This window comes from Anolis carolinensis, unplaced genomic scaffold (assembly GCF_035594765.1).
Source record: "Anolis carolinensis isolate JA03-04 unplaced genomic scaffold, rAnoCar3.1.pri scaffold_15, whole genome shotgun sequence".
Taxonomy (NCBI): domain Eukaryota; kingdom Metazoa; phylum Chordata; class Lepidosauria; order Squamata; family Dactyloidae; genus Anolis; species Anolis carolinensis.
In genome coordinates this window covers 400,523-423,093 of record NW_026943826.1, presented here as the reverse complement: position 1 = coordinate 423,093, position 22,571 = coordinate 400,523, and the positions used below count along the sequence as shown (strand labels likewise).

Genomic DNA, 22,571 nt, shown 5'->3' with positions numbered 1-22,571 from the left:
GAAGCTATAAGCCGGGTAAGCAACCGCGGGTGGTGCAAAATCTGGCAAGGATGTCATTGAGGCACCGGGTCTGGACCGCCCAGGGTAGGTTGCAAGGGCGCCTCGCTGCATCCCAGTTCAGCACTCAGCCTCAACCTGGAAAGGAAGGGCTGGGGGAGGAGCTTCCTGAATGACTGGCTGTCCATCATTCAGGTGGCTCCGCCCCCTCCCCTTCCCTGAGCCAAGCAACGACGGCCAGGCCTTGGCGCTGGACCGGGATGCGGGGGGATGTGTAGCTGGCCCAGACAGGGAAGGCCATCCCAGTTCAGTGGGGGGAGGGGGAAAATACGGTTTTATTTATTTATTTATTTATTTATTAGGCTTGCATACTGCTACTCCCAACAGGCATAGCCTCGAGTTTTCACCCATCGAAAAGCCCCGAGTTTTTCACCCATCGAAAGCTTGTCGGAAGCTTGTTTGCTTACACTTGAAAATTACCTAGGGCCGGCTCTGACCAGGCAATATGGGGCAGTTGGGGCCTTACCTCAGAGTTGGAGAGCTCCCAGTAGGGCCGCTCGCCGTAGGACATCACCTCCCACATCACGATGCCGTAGCTCCAGACGTCGCTGGCCGAGGTGAACTTGCGGTGGGAGATGGCCTCGGGCGCCGTCCACCGGATGGGGATCTTCCCGCCCTGCAAGTGAACCCAAACATCAGAAGCTGTCCTGTTTTGCCTTTCAAGAACAACCTTAAAATAATGTGGTCTCTCTCTCAGTCGCATAGTTGTTTCTGACTCTTCGTGACCTCATGGACCAGTCCACGCCAGAGTAAGTACATGAAAATTGCTTTACTCCATCAAAACATAAAGAACAGCACACGCAGTGCCTCGCAGACCCGGGCTGTGGCGCAGCTGGCTAGTAACCAGCTGCAATAAATCACTACTGACCGAGAGGTCATGAGTTCGAAGCCCGGGTTGGGTTAAGCCTCCGACCATTTTAAAAAAAAAATAGCCCCGGCTTGCTGTTGACCTATGCAGCCCCGAAAGATAGTTGCATCTGTCAATTAGGGATATTTAGGTACGCTTTATGCAGGAGGCTAATTTAACTAATTTACAACATCATAAAACTGCCAGCAAAACACGAGGAATGGAATGAGGAAGTACAGCCACTAGTGGACAGTGAAGCAACAGCTCCCCCTGTGGCCGGAATCATGAAGCTGGAGAAAAAAAAAAGTTAAATGCCTCTGTGTCTGTCTATATATGTTGTTTGTCTGTTGGCATTGAATGTTTGCCATATATGTGTTCATTGTAATCTGCCCTGAGTCCCCTTCGGGGAAGAAGGGCGGAATATAAATAATGTAAATAAATAAATAATAAATAATATAATGCAAAAGAAAGCAAGGAAGTCTTAGGGCAACACAGTTCTTAAGTCTCTGATAAATTCCCAAATCAAGTAGCAGTCTTACTTCAGACAAAGAAACAGCAATAAATCCTTAGGAGCAGTTTCCCAGATGCAGACTCGAAGCAGGCACAAGGGGAGCAAAGAGTCGGTTTATTACCAGCAAGAGCTGGCTGCACCTGCTTCTGCTTTATAGCCCTGAGTCCTCTCACAGCTGCTAGGGCAGTTGCCAATTACTCCACAAAAATGTGTTGGATAATCCAGAACATTGGATAAGCGAGTGTTGGATAAGTGAGACTCTACTGTATATCTGTCGCAGAGATTAACAAATATTTCAGGGGGAAATGCTTTTATAAGATGAATATATTCTTCTTCCTGACTTGCAAGGGCTTCTTTCCCTTTTCAAAACAATCCCTTGGTTAAGAGCCAGGGAGGCTTTGGAAAAGAAAACACACTGATAAGGGAGGAGAGGAATATATCATACTAGCTGTGCCCGGCCACGCGTTGCTGTGGCGAAGTATGGTGGTATGGGAAATAAAGTATCTTATATTATCTGCTTAGAACTGGATTATATGAGGCCCCTTCTACACAGCTGTATAAAATGCACACTGAAGTGGATCATATGGCAGTGTGGAGTCAAGATAATCCAGTGCAAAGCAGATAATAAAAGATTATAAATGGGTTATAGAGCTGTGTGGAAGGGCCTTGAGTCTGCACTGCCATATAATCCAGTTCAAATCAGATAATCTTTATTTTATAGGCAGTGTGGAAGAGGCCTAAGTGAGGCCTAACTCTGCCTATCCCCTGGGCTGAGTGGGTTGCTAGGAGACCAAGTGGGTGGAGCTTAGCCTTCTAACTGGCAGCAATTGGATAAAAACAATTATTCCTCTCCCTCTAATTAGGACTTTATTTCTCTTTTCTTTTTGTTGTATGAACGTAGAGGCACGGATGAAGGGTTGTGCTGCCAAGTTTAGTGTTTCTGGGTTGTGTAGTTTTGTTGTTTTGTCCTAGGCCGAAATGTCATTACCCTTTTATATATATAGACTAGCTGTGCCTGGCTACGCGTTGCTGTGGCGAAGTCTGGTGGTATGGGAAATAAAGTATTGAGGAATTGGTGGTAGTTAAGGTCAAGGGTAAAGGTGTGGAGTCCAGATAATCCAGTTAAAGCAGATAATATAAGATTATATGGGTAATATAGCTGTGTGGAAGGGCCTTGAGTCTACACTGCCATATAATCCAATTAAAATCAGAATCTGTATTTTATAGGCAGTGTGGAAGAGGCCTAAGTGAGGCCTAACTCTGCCTGTCCCCTGGGCAAGTGGGTTGCTAGGAGACCAAGTGGGTGGAGCTTAGCCTTCTAACTGGCAGCAATTGGATAAAAACAATTATTCCTCTCCCTCTAATTAGGACTTTATTTTTCTTTTCTTTTTGTTGTATCAACCTAGAGGCATGGATGATGGGTTGTGTTGTCAATTTTCGAGGTTGTGCGGTGTTTAGTTTTGTTGTTTTGCCGGTCGCCAGGATTCCATCACTCTTTTATATAGAGAGATATTGCAAGCCATGGCTTCTAGGCTCCGCTGCTTGGCAACGTCCCTGCCTGAGAAAATGGATGGCTCGTTTGGCTCCGTCCTTGCACATTTTTAGGTGGTGCAGGGACACAACGGCAGTGTACGAGGGGAGCAAGGCTTCCGAGACTCACGCTGGTGGTGTAAGTGGCGTCGGGGTCGTCCTCCAGGACCCGCGAGAGGCCGAAGTCGGAGACCTTGCAGACCAGCTGGCTGTCGACCAAGATGTTGCGTGCGGCCAGGTCACGGTGGACGTAGTTCATGCTGGCCAGGTAGCGCATCCCTGAGGCGATGCCCCTGAGCATACCCACCAGCTGGATGACGCAGAACTGCCCGTCCTTCTCCTGCAAGAGGAAGGTTTATTCATTTATTATTTACAGTATTTATATCCCGCCCTTCTTTCTCAAGGCAGATCACAATGCACATAGACATGGCAAGCATCTAATGCCATTGGACATGCAACATACGAGGGCTATCCGCAAAGTAGGTTACGTTTTGGATTTTTAAAAAGGACAAAGTATAGGAGAAATCATTTACTATATGCAGCGGAAAGACACATCCCAATAGTACAATCTCACGTAATCCCCACTGAAATCTAGGCACGTCTCATATAGATAAACTAGCTGTGCCCAGCCACGCGTTGCTGTGGTGTTGTCTGGTGGTGTTGGTGAGAACTTGTTGAGGCTGGATGGCCATCTGTCAGGAGTGCTTGGATTGTGTCATCCTGCATGGTAGAAGGAAGTTGAACTGGATGACCCTTAGGGGTATCTGCTAACCTTAGGATTGTATTATTATTATTATTATTATTATTATTATTATTATTATTATTATTATTATTATTATTATTATTATTGAGAAGCTGGGTGAGCTGAGTAGGTTGCTAGGAGACCAAGTGGGCGGAGCTTAGCCTTCTAACTGGCAGCAATTGGATAAAAACAATTATTACCCTCCCTCTAATTAGGACTTTTCTTTTCTTTTTGTTGTATCAACCTAGAGGCGTGGATGATGGGTTGTGTGGTCAAATTTCGAGGTTGGGGGCCCTGTAGTTTTGTTGTTTTGTGGGTCGCCGTGATGCCATCACTCTTTTATATATATAGATGAGTTTGAAAAGGTCTGTCCCGTTAAATTTGCTCTCTGTTTCTTTAACATCTTCCCCTTTAAATTGAGGCAACCCCTTGATGCTTTTCATACTCGCAATTAGAACTCAACACATAGCAGAGTATCCCGTGAGTATATACTGTTTTAGAAAAATACAATTTTTTGGATGTATGTAACTCTTTAATGCTTACAGCCACTCCTTGTTCCTTTGACCTAGATTCTCTAAGGAGAACAAGTGTTAAATTTGGAACTTTGTAAGTCTTTTGCAATGTTTTTTTTATAGTTGATGTTCAATGGATAGGTAGGTACTTATATTTTATGTATGTAACTATTGGTTTCTTTGATATATATATTTCACAGTGTAAATGACATGTATCTCTAAAGAGAACAAGTGTTAAGTTTGGAACCATGTTAGTATTTGGCAATGGATGATGTTCTATGGATATATTTTCTTACTTATGTTAGTGTACGTAACTATTTTCAGACCACAAGAGGAAGGCCTGATGCGGGGCCGAAACCGGTTGTGGCGGACTTATTCTTCTCGGCATTAGAATACACAACGCCGACTGCATTTCAATGTATACTGGACAATCCATTTGATGTTGTTTGTTATCACTGTGAATTTAAACAGTATAACTAATTTGCCAGACATATTGTTTACTGAACTGGTTTATTTTCAATTGTATATAGAGTAGGTCATTTGTATTGAGTTTTCCATTAAATTTGCCGCCTCTCTCCTCCGTTTCCAACAATGGGGGCGTTTTGGCGACGCTGCAGGAAGGGAGACGGGGGAAGAGCTGAGGACACAAGCGGGGAATTTACTGGAGCAGTACTTTTCAAACTCATTTATCTATATGATACGTGCCTAGATTTCAATGGGGATTACGTGAGATTGTAGTATTGGGATGTGTCTTTCAGCTGGATATGGTAAATTATTTCTCCTATACTTTGTCCTTTTTAAAATCCAAAACGTAACCTACTTTGTGGATAGCCCTCGTATATAGACAGATACAGAGGCAATTAAACATTTTCCAGCGTCCGGCTTCATGAGGGTATGCTTGATTTACAAAGACAAGTATCCACTATTACAGTAATACAGAAATAATTAAACCTAAATATAGTTCAATACATCAATATGAAAACAGATACAAAAGGCGTTGCTAAACAATCAAAGGACTGTTACATTCACAGTAGAAACAATATTTTTCTCTTGAAGGATGAATTTACTCATCTTCTCATCTATATATATAAAAGGGTAATGAAATTTCGGCCTAGGACAAAACAACAAAACTACACATCCCAGAAACACTAAACTTGGCAGCACAACCCGTCATCCATGCCTCTACGTTCATACAACAAAAAGAAAAGAAAAATTAAGCCCTAATTACAGGGAGGTTGGGGGGCCTGTAGTTTTGTTGTTTTGTCTGGTGCCGTGATTCCATCACTCTTTTATATATACAGTAGAGTCTCACTTATCCAACACTCGCTTATCCAACGTTCTGGATTATCCAACACATTTTTGTAGTCAATGTTTTCAATACATCATGATATTTTGGTGCTAAATTCGTAAATACAGTAATTACTACATAGCATTACTGCCTATTGAACTACTTTTTCTGTCAAATTTGTTGTATAGCATGATGTTTTGGTGCTTAATTTGTAAAATCATAGCCTAATTTGATGTTTAACAGGCTTCTCCTTAATGCCTCCTTATTATCCCACATATTCGCTTATCCAACATTCTGCCGGCCCCTTTATGTTGGATAAGTGAGACTCTACTGTATAGATGATTGTTCTTGTTTCTTTATTATGGATAGTAGACTCCAAAACCACAACCGGTTTCAACTCAAAAGAGTCTTCATCAGGTGGATTGTAGTCTCTTTTTTTCAGAAGGATCTAAGTTTTAAACACGCATACTCTGCAAACAGTTTGATTCCAATGCGAGTATCTGGAATCAAACTCGCATTGGAATCAAACTGTTTGCAGAGTATGCGTGTTTAAATCTTAGATCTTTCTGATCCACATTTTAAAAACTCAAAAAAACAACTGAAAAAATATGTTCAAAGGGCTGCCTTCTAACAAGGTCATGCTTTTCTTGACTAGTGGTTTTCCAAGGATGATCACTCCACATGTTCATGAAGATTCACATTTGCCAAACGGATGTGACATCATTTTTCCTTTTCAATAAGGTTATGACTGTCATTTATTTCCAAAGGGATATATGTCCAGAGATTGGGTGCAGTGATTTCCAATACATTTATGTGTTTTAAATGCATTTTTATCCTGTATTTTTGTTTTAATTGATATATTGTATTACTGTTTTATCTTTTTACTAGCTGTGCCCGGCCATGTGTTGCTGTGGCTAGGACTTAATTTTTCTTTTCTTTTTGTTGTATGAACATAGAGGCGTGGATGAGAGGTTGTGCTGTCAATTTTCGAGGTTGTGGGGCATTTAGTTAAGTTGTTTTGTCCGGTGCCGTGATACCATTACCCTTTTATATATATAGATAGTGTAATTTGTATTATGTTGCCTATGTTTTGTTCTATGTTGTTTGGGCCTCTGCCCCATGTAAGCCACCCCGAGTCCCCACGGGGAGATGATGGTGGGGTATAAATAAAGTTTTATTATTATTATTATTATTATTATTATTATTATTATTATTATTATTATTATTATTGCGTACGCCATAAAGAAGTAGCCTCCGTACCTGTAGGAATTTATCCAAGGCCCCGTTCTCCATGTATTCGGTGATGATCAGGAACGGCTTATCTGGGAAAAGGAGCGAGAAAGGTCCATCAAACCCAGCCGTCGTTTCATCCCTTGAGACACCCGAAGAAGAAGGAGGGCGAGAACCAAATCCCCAATCCCAGCAGACCATGGGCTCTCACATTTGGAGACGACCCCCTCCAAGCGGATGATGTTGTGGTGGCAGAACTGGCCCATGATGCTGGCCTCGCTCAGGAAGTCAATGCGCTGCTTCTCGGTGGAGCCCGACTTGAGCGTCTTGATGGCCACCGGGATCTCCTTCGTGCTGCTCCTCAGCGTCCCCTTGTAGACTTCGCCAAACTCCCCTGCGCGAAGGAGAGCGGGAGGCCGTCGCATTAGTATACTCGAGTATAAGCCGACCCAAATATAAGCCCAGGCACCTACCAGATATACTCAAGTATAAGCCCAGGCACCTACCAGATATACTCGAGTATAAGCCCAGGCACCTACCATATATACTCGAGTATAAGCCGACCCAAATATAAGCCCAGGCACCTACCATATATACCCGAGTATAAGACGACCCAGATATAAGCCCAGGCACCTACCATATATACTCGAGTATAAGACGACCCAGATATAAGCCCAGGCACCTACCATATATACTCAAGTATAAGCCCAGGCACCTACCAGATATACTCAAGTATAAGCCCAGGCACCTACCAGACATACTCGAGTATAAGCCCAGGCACCTACCATATATACTCGAGTATAAGCCGACCCGGATATAAGCCCAGGCACCTACCATATATACCAGAGTATAAGACGACCCAGATATAAGCCCAGGCACCTACCATATATACTCGAGTATAAGCCGACCCAAATATAAGCCCAGGCACCTACCATATATACCCGAGTATAAGATGACCCAGATATAAGCCCAGGCACCTACCATATATACTCGAGTATAAGACGACCCAGATATAAGCCCAGGCACCTACCATATATACTCGAGTATAAGACGACCCAGATATAAGCCCAGGCACCTACCATATATACTCGAGTATAAGACGACCCAGATATAAGCCCAGGCACCTACCATATATACTCGAGTATAAGACGACCCAGATATAAGCCCAGGCACCTACCATATATACCCGAGTATAAGATGACTCAGATATAAGCCCAGGCACCTACCATATATACTCGAGTATAAGACGACCCGGATATAAGCCCAGGCACCTACCATATATACTCGAGTATAAGCCGACCCAAATATAAGCCCAGGCACCTACCATATATACTCGAGTATAAGACGACCCAGATATAAGCCCAGGCACCTACCATATATACTCGAGTATAAGACGACCCAAATATAAACCCAGACACCTACCGTATATACTCGAGTATAAGCCCAGGCACCTACCAGACATACTCGAGTATAAGCCCAGGCACCTACCATATATACTCGAGTATAAGCCGACCCGGATATAAGCCCAGGCACCTACCATATATACTCGAGTATAAGCCCAGGCACCTATTGTATATACTCGAGTATAAGCCGACTCAAATATAAGCCAAGGCACCGACCGTATATACTTGAGTATAAACCAACCCGAATACAAGCCAAGGCACCTACTATATATACTCGAGTATAAGCCGACCCAAATATAAGCCCAGGCACCTACCATATATACTCGAGTATAAGCCGACCCGGATATAAGCCCAGGCACCTACCATATATACTCGAGTATAAGCCCAGGCACCTATTGTATATACTCGAGTATAAGCCGACTCAAATATAAGCCAAGGCACCGACCGTATATACTTGAGTATAAACCAACCCGAATACAAGCCAAGGCACCTACTATATATACTCGAGTATAAGCCGACCCGGATATAAGCCCAGGCACCTACCATATATACTCGAGTATAAGCCCAGGCACCTATTGTATATACTCGAGTATAAGCCAACCCAAATATGAGCCAAGGCACCTACCGTATATACTCAAGTATAAGCCAACCTGAATATAAGCCGAGGCACCTACCGTATATACTCGAGTATAAGCCCAGACACCTATTGTATATACTCGAGTATAAGCCGACTCAAATATAAGTCAAGGCATCTACCGTATATACTTGAGTATAAACCAACCCGAATACAAGCCAAGGCACCTACTATATATACTCAAGTATAAGCCAACCTGAATATAAGCCTAGGCACCTACCAGATATACTCGAGTATAAACCAACCCAAATATACGCCAAGGCACCTACTGTATATACTCGAGTATAAGCCGGCCCAAATATAAGCCCAGGCATCTACCATATATACTTGAGTATAAGCCCAGGCACCTACCGTATATACTTGAGTATAAGCCCAGGCACCTACTGTATATACTCAAGTATAAGCCCAGGCACCTACCGTATATACTCAAATATAAGCCTAGGCACCTACCATATATATTCGAGTATAAGCCGACCCAAGTATAAGTCCAGGCACCTACTGTATATACTCAAATATAAGCCCAGGCACCTACCGTATATACTCGAGTATAAGCCCAGGCACCTACCGTATATACTTGAGTATAAGCCCAGGCACCTACTGTATATACTCAAGTATAAGCCCAGGCACCTACCGTATATACTCAAATATAAGCCCAGGCACCTACCATATATATTTGAGTATAAGCCGACCCAAGTATAAGTCCAGGCACCTACTGTATATACTCAAATATAAGCCCAGGCACCTACCGTATATACTCGAATATAAGCCCAGGCACCTACCATATATACTCGAGTATAAGCCTACCCGAGTATAAGTCCAGGCACCTACTGTATATAGTCGAATATAAGCCCAGGCACCTACCGTATATTCTCGAATATAAGCCCAGGCACCTACCATATATACTCGAGTATAAGCCTACCCGAGTATAAGTCCAGGCACCTACTGTATATAGTCGAATATAAGCCGTGGCACCTACCTTATATACCCGAGTATAAGCCGACCCAAATATATAAGCGAGACATCCCTGCTTCCTCTCTCACCTGCCCCAATGACCTTCTGCCGGGAAATGCACGATGGCTGGATCTCGGTGGTGAACTTCAGCACCGCCTGGTTGGGGTCTTCGTATGTGTGGGGGTCCACATAAGTCTTCAGGGGCTTCAGCTGGTCTGAGGAGGAAAGCAAACCGTCAGAAGTGGAAACAGAAACTGCAGAGCCAAACTAACCGCAGGCTCCTTTTCTCAGGCTTCATAGTCCACAGGCTTATTACATTTTGGTTTTGGGGCTACTGGGATAAGTTGCCCATCTGCAGACGGCTATGACGTACCAGATTTGGAGAAGTAAACGTCTTCGGGCGTCTGCCGGGCCCTCAAGTTCTTCCTCCTAAAGGAAAAGGAGCGGTGCAGTCAGCCGTCATGACAATCCTCAGACCTCCATGGCCAAAAGCTTACATATTTATGCTGGATCCCAATGCATTGTAGGCACCTGCCTATCCATTCTACTGATTCATGATCCTCTTGACACCCCTTCAAAACTGTCAGAAATATTAAAAATAGGTATTTTTAATTACAATAATGTGAGTCAAGCACTGAAAGGGTTAAATGGATGCAAGGATGCAGCAAAAGCTGCAGTTCAATATAAGCAGGTTTGCCTGGAGCTTAGTAGGCCTCAGTGTGAGAGAGGCCTCAGTATGGGTGGGACTCAGTGTGAGAAGGCTTCCTTGTGAGAAGCTTTGGAGAGAGAAGGTTGAAGGCCTTGTGTGTGAAGCTACTGTGTGAAGCTCCAGTGTGAAGGCTGCTGTGTGTAAAAGCTACTGTGTGAAGCTCCAGTGTGAACGCTGCTGTGTGTAAAAAGCTACTGTGTGAAGCTCCAGTGTGAAGGCTGCTGTGTGTAAAAGCTACTGTGTGAAGCTCCAGTGTGAACGCTGCTGTGTGTAAAAGCTACTGTGTGAAGCTCCAGTGTGAAGGCTGCTGTGTGTAAAAAGCTACTGTGTGAAGCTCCAGTGTGAACGCTGCTGTGTGTAAAAGCTACTGTGTGAAGGCTGCTGTGTGTAAAAGCTACTGTGTGAAGCTCCAGTGTGAACGCTGCTGTGTGTAAAAAGCTACTGTGTGAAGCTCCAGTGTGAAGGCTGCTGTGTGTAAAAGCTACTGTGTGAAGCTCCAGTTTGAAGGCTGCTGTGTGAAGCTCCAGTGTGAAGGCTGCTGTGTGTAAAAGCTCCTGTGTGAAGCTCCAGTGTGAAGGCTGCTGTGTGTAAAAGCTCCTGTGAGAAGCTCCAGTGTGAAGGCTGCTGTGTATAAAAGCTCCTGTGTGAAGCTCCAGTGTGAAGGCTGCTGTGTGTAAAAGCTCCTGTGTGAAGCTCCAGTGTGAAGGCTGCTGTATGTAAAGCTACTGTGTGAAGCTCCTGCGTAAGTTCAGTGTGAGAGGAGGCTCTGTGAGAGCGAAGCTGTTTATCTGCATGAGAAAGAAGCCCAGCGTGGAAGCAAAGAAGGAAGTATAAAGAATTTTATTTGTGTTGTGGAAACCTTGTTCTTGTAAATAGTGCAACCATATTATTTTCTATAAAGAAAAGCCACCTGAGGTAGGCCTCTGTGTTAGTATGCCTCAGAGTGAGAGACGCTTCTGCGTGAGAAGGCTCTCTTTGGGAAAAGGCCTCTGTGTGAGAAGTCCTGCTGTGAGGAAAGCTTTGGTGTGACAAAGCTCCAGCTTGAAAGGCCTCGTGTGTGAAGCTCCAGTGTGAAGGCTGCTGTGTGTGAAGCTCCTGTGTAAGTTTGGTGTGAGAGAAGGCTCTGTGAGAGCGAAGCTGTTTATCTGCATGAGAAAGAAGCCCAGCGTGGAAGCAAAGAAGGAAGGATAAAGAATTTTATTTGTGTTATGGAAGCCTTGTTTTTGTAAATAGTGCAACCATATTATTTTCTATAAAGAAAAACCACCTGAGGTAGGCCTCAGTGTGAGAGACGCCTCTGTCTGAGAAGGCCCTCTTTTTGAAAAGGCCTCTGTGTGAGAAGGCTCTTTGTGAAAAGGCCTCTGTGTGAGAAGGCCTGCTGTGAGGAAAGCTTTGGTGTGACAAAGCTCCAGCTTGAAAGGACTTGTGTGTCAAGCTCCAGTGTGAAGGCTGCCATGTGTGAAGCTACTGTGTGAAGCTCCTGCGTAACTTCAGTGTGTGAGAAGGCTCTGTGAGAGCGAAGCTGTTTATCCGCATGAGAAAGAAGCCCAGCGTGGAAGCAAAGAAGGAAGTATAAAGAGTTTTATCTGTGTTATGGAAGCCTTGTTTTTGTAAATAGTGCAACCGTATTGTTTTGCTACAAAGAAAAGTCTCCTAAGGAAGAGATGACATTCATCTGTGTGTTTTTCTTCTCTTTATCACTTTTGGCCACTGCTGCTGGGTCATACTGCTGCTGATAAGTTATTCTGCTGTGCATTAATGGGGAGGGTATTTTGTTAATAAGCCCACTCGTCCAACAAGTGGCCGTACATTTGGGAAATAAGCTGGGTCAAAAGAAGGCCAGAGACGTAGCACGGAAGGCGCTTTGGGGAATGTGTCCACATCCCGCTTTTGCCTCTGGAAAACCTCTGGAAAGCAGGGCCTGGCATTGTGTACAAACCCGCAAAGCCTGTTAGACTGGGTGGCAGAAGGCGCTTCGGGAGACGTCGGGAGAAGCCAACCCTCTCTCGGCTTTCAAGACTAAAACCTTTCCATTGGAAAACATACGGAGCTTAAACATGAAACGCACCTCCGGCGAAGGAAGAAGACTAAGGCCGCGATGAAGAGGACCATAGCGAGGCAGGCGGCGATGGAGCCCCCGAGGACAGCGGCACTGTTGGCGCCATCGGACCCTGCGGAAGAAGCGAGAAAAAGGCAAGGGTCAACCTCCCGAACGAGCACCAACTTTGTGTCCATGGGACTCGCCTCCCATCGGCATGACTCACGTTCTGGGAGCGTCTCGAACTCGTGCTCCACGCTGTGGGCCCCGTGGCCCTCCTGGATCAAGGCCTGGACGCTGACCACATACTTGGTCCTCGGGGTCAGCTTTGGGAGGGTCACGGAGTTCCCGTCGCAGCGAACCACGGAGTAGCTGTGCTCGTCCTTCTGCCAAAGACGGAGGGAAACAAACTGTGAGACTCGACAGTGTCAGAGTAATTGCAGCGCAGCAGTAGTTGGATGGAGTCAGTGGAATGCAGAACGAAGAGACATCCAGAGACTTTGGTAAAACTATATACAAGTTAATCAAGACAAACAGACTTGCAGACAAACACACAGGACCTGACTCTCAGCAGACAGCACTCGACTCAGAACAGAACTGATGTAATCAGTAATGCACACACTTGTGTCTGGATACTCCCTAGTTCCAGCCACAAATCAAGGACATCACAGCTTCTTAGCAATTAACTCTTTCCAGACTATGTTACACTCTGGATGATGCAATCAGTATGCCATACAGACAAGACACAAATTTCATTTAAACACCATCAATACACAAATCCCACATTAACAAACAGAGCGTCATCCTATGGAAGACCAGCATCGGCCGAGGGGTCGGTTGAGCCCCTGATGCACGCGAGACCCCGAAGGAAGAGAGAGTGGGCTTCTGGAGTGATGATACAGAGAGTAAAAACAATGCCGTGCCCAGATCCGGCCCTAGGTAATTTTCAAGTGTAGGCGAACAGAATTTTGGCACCCCCCCCCCAAATCAATCACTGAAAAATAAAAGCGTTGGTTAAGCGAAAATGTTGGATAATAAGGAGGGATTAAGGAAATGCCTATTAAACATCAAATTACATTGAGATTTTACAAATTAAGCACCAAAACATCATGTTTTACAAGAAATCAACAGAAAAAGCAGTCTCAACTGCGCCCCCGTATGTTTGCACCCCAAGCGACTGCTTAATTCGCCTCATTTTTGGACCGCCTCTGTCCGTGCCCTAGAGAGACAGGTACCTTCTTCTTGTAAGTGACTTGGTACTTCCAGACGTGGCTCCGCTGCCGGGGAGGGACCGTCCAGGACAAGGTCAGACTGGTGGCTGTGCGGCCGTCCATGGTCACAGAGGTCACACGGGGAGGTTCTGGACATCGGGGAGGAGAAAGAGTCAGGCCGACATGCACCTCTCACAACATTCAAAACCACTACTCCAAAGCTTGGTCTCATTGCCAAATACTGTATTTCCCTTCAAATAAGACTTGGTCTTATACCCTGTTTCCCCGAAAATAAGACCTAGTAGAGGTTTTGCTGAATTGCTAAATAAAGGCCTCCCCCGAAAGTAAGACCTAGCAAAGTTTGTGTTTGGAAGCATGCTCGCCGAACAGAACACTAGAGCTTGCAGGATTGATAAATGTATGTTCCATATACATGGAAATAATGGTAGTAACAGGAAACTCCTGATAAGATTCACACTTTGCCTGGTCATGCTGGTTTCTGATGACAACTACTGTACAGTATATAATAAATGCTCATTTTTTTGTTCAATGTGAATTCTTCTTCATGTAAAAATAAGACATCCCCTGAAAATAAGACCTGACCTTTAACTCACTACTCCACCGGGGGCTCCATATTCCAGAGCAGTAATGAGTAATGAGCAGTAGTGTAAGAGTTAAATGCATAGAGAGAGAATTATTGCTAGAGTGGCACTGTGTCGTTTCTGTATTCGTAGTAGGACATTCATTATTCCAGAGCAGTAATGAGTAATAAGCAGTAGTGTAAGAGTTAAATGCATAGAGAGAGAATTATTGCTAGAGTGGCACTGTGTCGTTTCTGTATTCGTAGTAGGACATTCATTACTCCAGAGCAGTAATGAGTAATAAGCAGTAGTGTAAGAGTTAAATGCATAGAGAGAGAGTTATTGCTAGAGTGGCACTGTGTCATTTCTGTATTCGTAGTAGGACATTCATTATTCCAGAGCAGTAATGAATGTCCTACTACGAATAAAGAAACGACACAGTGACACTCTAGCAATAACTCTCTCTCTATGCATTTAACTCTTACACTACTGGAATGCTGCACTACATTGCACATTGCTTTAAACTATAAGTGAAATTTCACACTACACAATCCAAAACTCCAACATTCCTAATGGCTGGTAGGCTGTTAGGAATTGGGGAGTTGAAGTCCAAACCACCCGGAGGGCCAAGGTTTGCCCATGCCTGTGCTAGGGCTTATTTCCCAGTAGGGAAAGGGATCCCTGAACATGGCCTGAAGTGGAGAGCGTTGCCCATCCGTACCTGTCTGGTTGACGCTGATGCTGGCGGCACCGTAGCTGCGCCGGGTGCTGAAGGAGGACACTCCATTCTGGGCCTCCACCGTAAAGGTGTAGTTGACGTGAGGCTCCAAATCGCTGACGGTCAAGGAGGTGCCGGCAAAACTGTGCGGATGGTCTGAGAAGCGGAGGCCGGGGTCGCAGGGGCGGCACTCTCCGGACTCCGGCCAGCACTGCTCGCAGGAGACGCTGTAGGTGAGGTCCGAGCGGCCGCCGGCGTCGAGGGGAGGCAGCCAGCGGAGCTGCACCTTGGCTCCCAGACCGAGGGCCGTGACACTACGAGGGGCGGACGGGGGGCCTGCGGGACAACAGGACAAAGGAGTCTCGTCACAAGAGGGTCTGGACACAGATGTTTTATTTGCTCGTCCAAAGCATCAAAAAAAATGATGACATGAACTACAAAATAAAACACAGACGGACCAAAGGTGATAAGTTAGGGGACCTGATGGGATCCCCTGATGGGATTTGCAATGAGAATGGGACACTAAGGCTGCAACAGAGAATGTGCGCCTCAGACCACAACTCCCATCATCCCTTACCCATCCCGGCTCGGAGTGGTGGGTTCTGGGTCCCACCGTGTCCAGACGAGCCACGTCTTCCCAGTTTTCCATGATTCTTAATTGGAAGAGACCTCTAATAGCCATCCAGTCCAACCCTCTTCATCCAGGCAGGGAGACACAGTCAAGGCCCGCCCAACAATGGACACCCAGCCTCCAAGGCAGAGAGCTCCCTTGTTGGAGAGCCAAGGAGTTCTCCTTCCCTGGCCCGATGTCATGATCTCCAATCTTTGACATCTCCGGTCGGCTGACAAAGAACAGATGCCAGCCATAAAACCTCAATTACCCTCTGGTATGTGAGAGCCCCTATATAAATGGGCCAAAGAGAAGGTTCTGGTATTCTGTACAATAAAAACTGTTAGAATCTACCAACATGTGTCTTGGTGCTTTTTCTGGTGGAAGACTGACCCACAGCACGACTGGGAGAAGAGAACCCGACACCCTTGGCCTCACGGCTCTGCAGGTGGGCTACTCACGTGTGCATGGCGTGGAAAGGGGGTCGCTCGCGGCCCGGAAGAAGCCTTCCTCACAAGGGCAGGAGGTGGAGCCGGCGGCCGAGGGCAGCGTGTGCGAGGGGCACCTGGAGCAGGGGCTGTTGGAGACCTCCTCCTTGAAGAACCCCGGGGAGCAGGCTGCAAAAGAGGGGAGCAAAACTCTTGGAAATCGCAACCTCCCAAAACGTTCACTATTTATTTGTTAATCTATATATATACACTAGCTTTTCTTTTTGTTGTATGAACGTAGAGGCGTGGATCAGAGGTTGTGCTGTCAATTTTCGAGGTTGTGGGGTGTTTATTTTAGTTGTTTTGTCCGCTGCCGTGATTCCATTATATATATATATATATGCATCCACCTCCACTGAGGTGTAAAACAGACTGACTAAAGACTTGTCTACTGAAGTCCAAAAAGCAACATACATCCACTTCCACTGATGCAACCACGCATCCACCTCCACTGAGGTGTAAAGCAGACTGACTACATACCTCTCTACTGAAGTCCAAAGAGCAACATACATCCACTTCCACTGAGGTCTGATGCAACCACGCATCCACCTCCACTGAGGTGTAAAGCAGACTGACTACATACCTCTCTACTGAAGTCCAAAGAGCAACATACATCCACTTCCACTGAGGTCTGATGCAACCACGCATCCACCTCCACTGAGGTGTAAAGCAGACTGACTACATACCTCTCTACTGAAGTCCAAAGAGCAACATACATCCACTTCCACTGAGGTCTGATGCAACCACGCATCCACCTCCATTGAGGTGTAAAACAGACTGACTACATACCTCTCTACTGAAGTCCAAAGAGCAACATGCATCCACCTCCACTGAGGTATAAAGCAGACTGACTGCAAAATGGAGTCCTGAGTCTGAACATGCTCAGTACAATCACATATATAACCAAAGAGGTGCAGTCAAACTGGCAAATTGAAATACACATAGAATACAGGTTATTTGTTTATATATATAAACAAATAAATAGTGAAAGGCTTGGGAGGTTCTCATTTCCATCAGTTTCACATCCTCTGAGGATGCCATTAGCCACAGATGGAGGCGAAACGTCAGGAGAAATTGCTGCTAGAACACACTGGCCACTTAGCCCTGAAAGAACACAATCAACACCCCACTGATTCCGGCCGTGAAAGCCTTCGACAATACACTGGACTCCATTGTTTGCTGTCAGGTGGACCGTGCACATATTTCAGGGGGCGAGGCCTTCTTTACTTGCGCATGTGCTACTACCGAGCGGGACAAAAGGAATGTCAAACAAGCTCATCCTGAGGGGAAATGAGCTTGAATTCTCAATGTCTGCACATTAGGGAAAATATGCGCAGCGGGGGGAGCGGCGGGAGCGGAAGGCCGCTTCCTGCCCTTCGGCCAGCCATTCAGGCCCGTTCCCTGGATGAGTCTCTCCTTCCACAGGATCCAGGCTGGCTCCCCACATTCCCACGGGCCGCGTCACTTCCTTCCTGAGGTGTAAAACAGACTGACGACATACTTCTCTACTGAAGTCCAAAGAGCAGCATGCATCCACCTCCACTGAGGTATAAAGCAGACTGAGTACAAAATGGAGTCCTGAGTCTGAACATGCTCAGTCCAATCACATATCTATAACCTTCCTTCTGGAGGATGCGCAAAGGAAGGGCCATGACTGGATAATGCACCCTGTGGTCGCTTCTTTTGGGAATCATCCTGGACTACTCAAGTCTAAATGTTAGATTGAGGGAATAGATAGAGTTAGATTGAGGGAATTGGATAGAGTTAGATTGAGGGAATTAGATAGAGTTAGATTGAGGGAATCCTTTCCCTGTTTCCAAAGCATGTCTAGATAGGCTTTACTGTGTTTCACTCTATCACATCCCTTACTTTGAAGTTAGTAGAAATGTGAATCTCTATGAACACTAACTTCTCATTGGTCAGAATGTTTTATGGCCCCAATAAACTGGACCATGAGGTCGGAACCATTTTGGTTCGCTCTTCTCCCTTTGTTCTTCTAGCTAACAAGCAGCATCTTGCTGTCTCTCCTGGCAAGATGTAACTATAGTAGAGTCTCACTTATCCAAGCTAAACGGGCCGGCAGAAGCTTGGATAAGCGAATATCTTGGATAATAAGGAGGGATTAAGGAAAAGCCTATTAAACACCAAATTAGGTTATGATTTTACAAATTAAGCACCAAAACATGTTAAACAACAAATTTGACAGAAAACGTAGTTCAATATGCAGTCATGTTGTTGTAATTACTGTATTTACGAATTTAGCACCAAAATATCACGATATATTGAAAACATTGACTACAAAAATGGCTTGGATAATCCAGAAGCTTGGATAAGCGAGGCTTGGATAAGTGAGACTCTACTGTATTTAGATGTTTGTTATTTTTCCATTCTTATTTTTCCTTAGAAACCAGTCTAGAGTAGACTAGACAGCTCCCAAGCCTTTCTATCCACAATGGAGTTCTTTTTACCTGAAGAAATACTTTTTGAACTTTTATTGCAATCCTAACTAGACAAAGGCTTCTCTTACTCGCCCCGTGTAAGTAACTGTTGCATTTGAAAGCTTTGCTTTTGCTACTCTGCTACATTTTGGTGGAATCTCCCCCAGAGAGGGTTAAATTGAGTCTAACCGCTCAGAGATGACCACAACAGCTTCCTCCTCCCCCAACGTGGACTTGACTCCGAGAATCACAGAATCGAGAATCATAGAGAGAGTTCCCTTTCTGGGTTGCACCCGCCGACAGCAATCTTTGGCTGCGTTCCCATGCCGGCGGAGGAATGCACCTTGGGATGGGCTTCGTTTGGGAGAAGCAGCATGGGTTTCCAAGGCAGCCCTGCGGACAAAAGCCAAAGCAGGCAGGAAAGCGAGCACAAAGCAGAGCTGGCCGTGCACAGGAAGCCTGGAATATCTGTGTTTATTCCTGGAGATAAACGGCCTTTGTTTCCTTCCCGCCGAGGCCAAAGGGATGGGAGGTCAGGGTATCTTTGCACAAGAGGGCACATTCCTTTCTCCTCCCCCAGCTTCTGCCTAAGTAAACTGCCGAGGTTGGTCTCTGTAAGATCCCGCCTCTGAGGATGCCTGCCATAGATGTGGGAGAAACGTCAGGAGAGAATACTTCTGGAACATGGCCACACAGCCCGAAAGACATACAACAACCCTGTAAAGGGGAACGTTTCCCCATGAAAGTAAGTCGAGTCGCGTACGACTCTGGGGGTTCGTGCTCATCTCCATGTCTATGCCGAAGAGATAGCTTCTCGCCATAGCGGTACCTAATAATAATAATAATAATAATAACTTTATTCTTATACCCCGCCCCATCTCCCTAAAGGGACTCGGGGCGGCTTACATGGGGCCATGCCCAAACACAACAATATAATAACAATAGCATGTATGTGTTCAGACCTCAGTGGAGGTGGACGCATGTATGTGTTCAGACCTCAGTGGAGGTGGACGCATGTATGTGTTTAGACCTCAGTGGAGGCGGACGCATGTATGTATGTGTTCAGACCTTAGTAGAGGTGGATGCATGTATGTGTTCAGACCTCAATGAAGGTGGATGCATGTATGTGTTCAGACTTCAGTGGAGGTAGATGCACGTATGTGTTCAGACCTCAGTGGGGGTGGATGCACGTATGTGTTCAGACCTCAGTGGAGGTGGACACACGTATGTGTACAGACCTCAGTAGAGGTGGACGCACGTATGTGTACAGACCTCAGTAGAGGCGGACGCACGTATGTGTACAGACCTCAGTAGAGGCGGATGCACGTATGTGTTCAGACCTCAGTAGAGGTGGATGCATGTATGTGTTCAGACCTCAGTGGAGGTGGATGCACGTATGTGTTCAGACCTCAGTGGAGGTGGATGCATGTATGTGTTTATGTCGGATACCCGAGACTCTACTGTATTATAATTTTCCCATAAGTAGATGGCAAATGAGTATCATGTCCAGGTCACTGGCACAAACAGGATCTCCCAGTCTGCTTTTTCCTCCGCACTGTTCCAGGCAAATTCAGGAGGAAAGCAGCCAAATATATTTTTGTATTTGCATGTTTTTCTCCTTGGTAACCTGAATTCTATGTGTGTGTTGATTTGGCAGTTTGTTCAGGAGTACTGAGCATGTTCGGACTCAGAACTCCATTTTGTAGTCAGCCTGCTCTACACCTCAGTGGAGGTGGATGAATATTTGCATCAGACCTCAGTGGAGGTGGATGCATGTTGCTGTTTGGACTTCAGTACAGAAGTATGACTTATGGACTTCAGTGAGTATAACTATACCTAAAGACTATGGACTATTGACTAAGAATGATACCCTCTCAACATCAAAGAAACAACCATCCTCTGCTGTCCAAATATATTTTTCGTAGTGGCGTGTCTTTGTCCTTGGCAGTCCAAAGACATGTTTCTTCAGTCTAACAGCCGAGCAACCTGTGTGCCATTACAAGAATATTTCTGAATGTCTAACAAGGTCATGGTTTTCAAAAGGTGGTCTCCACATGTTCATGGCGATTCACATTTGCCAAATGGATGTGACCATGAGAAGAGCCCCATAGTTAGAAAAGGAGGAGGAGAGGGAAGCTCCCTCCGGAGGTCTGTGTTTGCTCGGCAGCCTTGAAGGGCCCTTATCTCTCTCTGCAAAGCCAGGCACATTCCTACACAAAGCCCCTCTTCGAGGCCTTTATCTCTCATTGCAGGGTCCGCACCGGTCTGGTGCCTTGCCTCTCCCACGCCAGAACACATCCTGGGGCCTAGGTAGTGTGGGATCCGTGCATCCTCATGCACTGGGTAGACATGCCACGGAATACCGGCTTCAGGGCCCACAAAGACATCCGGATCAAACCCTCCGAGGAAAGGAAGAGCAGCACGTGTGAAATGGGAACCTCCCAAGCCTTTCACTATTTATTTGTTAATGTATATATTTGCTAACCTGTCTTCTATGTGCATGTTGATATCCCAGTTTGATTGTACTGAGCATGTTCAGACTCAGAACTCAATTTTGTATTCAGTCTGCTTTACACCTCAGGGGAGGTGGATGTATGTTTATATTCAGACCTCAGTAGAGGTCTGAAACCTCATGACCGATAGAAAATACTGGAGGGACTTGGGCTCCTAAGACCATCAGAAATATGTGTTTTCTGAAACTGCCTCACGACCCCTCCTGGGATCCTGACTCCCCGGTTGAGAAAACCTGCTCTAAGGCAAAGGCAGGCTAGACATGTATCAGAAGAGACTCCCGCATTGAAAGAGTGTAAAAGGGCAGTTGTAACACACGGATCATCAGAACAAAAGGGAAACAAGGCCGGCCGGAGCCCGGTTACCTCTGCAGCTGTCTCCGTCCTTCTCGAAGCCCTCCCGGCAGAGGCACTCACCGACCGGCACCCTCCACTCTCCGTCGGAGTTGCAGTGCAGGAGCGGTTCCCCGGCGGACACGGCGTCCTGCACGCAAGCGCCGGCCACTTCGGCCAAGGACTGCGAGTCGGCCCCGGCGATGGTCTCGGGGAAGGCGGCCATGTTGTGGATGGTCTCGGGGCACTTCTTGTAGTAGATGCGGACGGAGAGGAGGGCCACGCAGGCCCCGATGTCCTGGAAGGCCAGGTAGAAGCCCTTGCGGGTGAGCGGCCCCACCGAGCGCCGCTCCACGTTGATCTTGACGTTGCGGGTGTCGAAGTCCTCGCGGACGGTGATCTCGTCCGGGGCGATGGTGGCGATCTTGCGGAACTGGCGCTTCTGGAAGTTGATGCCGTAGTCCACGTCCGACTCGGCGTAGAAGAGGTTGAAGGTCTCCTTGCAGGTGCCCGTCCCACCGGGGAAGCTGTTGCAGTCCCGCACCGTGAACTGGAGCTCGATGAAGATGCGCTCGGCCTCGCTGCGGTAGATCCAGTTGGTCCGCAGCCAGTTGTCCTGGTCGCCCTCCATGACGTTGCAGACCGAGTACATGTAGATGAGCGACTCGTTCATGACGTTCTGGAGGAGGTCCCACTGGCGGAGGAACACAGGATTATCATCACTACCATCATCATATAGAATACATAATATATAATAATAATAATACATCTAATATCCTAGGTCTCGTGGGAAGAACCCGATATTCAGAGACGAAGCCCAGGCAATTGGACCTAATGTGCATGCATGCTGTGTTGTCATGTACATGTAATAAATAATAATAATGTACTAATATAATATATTATTGTCAAAAATCAGAAACTCTTCAAAACACAGCAGACATAAAACCAGTACAAGAAAACCGCACTACAAACTAGAGCTGACAGCTGGCACAACAAAACATTGCATGGAAAGTTCCTTGACAAAATTGAAGGAAAAGCTGATAAAGAGAAGACCTGGCTCTGGCTCACGAATGGGACCCTGAAGAAGGAGACAGAAGGCCTGACCCTTGCAGCCCAGGAGCAAGCCATCAGAAAAAAGGCAATTAAGGCCAAGATCGAAAAATCAGCTGATGACCCAAAATGCAGACTGTGCAAAGAAACCGACAAAACCATGGATCATATCCTCAGCTG

General features: G+C 46.1%; 1 protein-coding gene across 1 annotated transcript in view; it reads right to left on the bottom strand.

Annotated features, from left to right (window-relative positions):
• The window catches only part of epha2 (EPH receptor A2), a 39,460-nt gene that overhangs the window by 4,452 nt on the left and 12,437 nt on the right, over window positions 1-22,571 (bottom strand). Inside the window, exons 3-14 of the mRNA XM_062965658.1 lie at window positions 21,375-22,035; window positions 16,034-16,189; window positions 14,966-15,298; window positions 13,688-13,812; window positions 12,679-12,838; window positions 12,483-12,585; window positions 10,079-10,134; window positions 9,795-9,920; window positions 6,929-7,111; window positions 6,748-6,809; window positions 3,076-3,285; window positions 524-673 (exon numbers count right to left, since the gene is read on the bottom strand). Coding sequence (XP_062821728.1) covers window positions 524-673; window positions 3,076-3,285; window positions 6,748-6,809; window positions 6,929-7,111; window positions 9,795-9,920; window positions 10,079-10,134; window positions 12,483-12,585; window positions 12,679-12,838; window positions 13,688-13,812; window positions 14,966-15,298; window positions 16,034-16,189; window positions 21,375-22,035 — 2,325 coding nt within the window. The remainder of the gene's footprint in view (window positions 1-523; window positions 674-3,075; window positions 3,286-6,747; window positions 6,810-6,928; window positions 7,112-9,794; window positions 9,921-10,078; window positions 10,135-12,482; window positions 12,586-12,678; window positions 12,839-13,687; window positions 13,813-14,965; window positions 15,299-16,033; window positions 16,190-21,374; window positions 22,036-22,571) is intronic.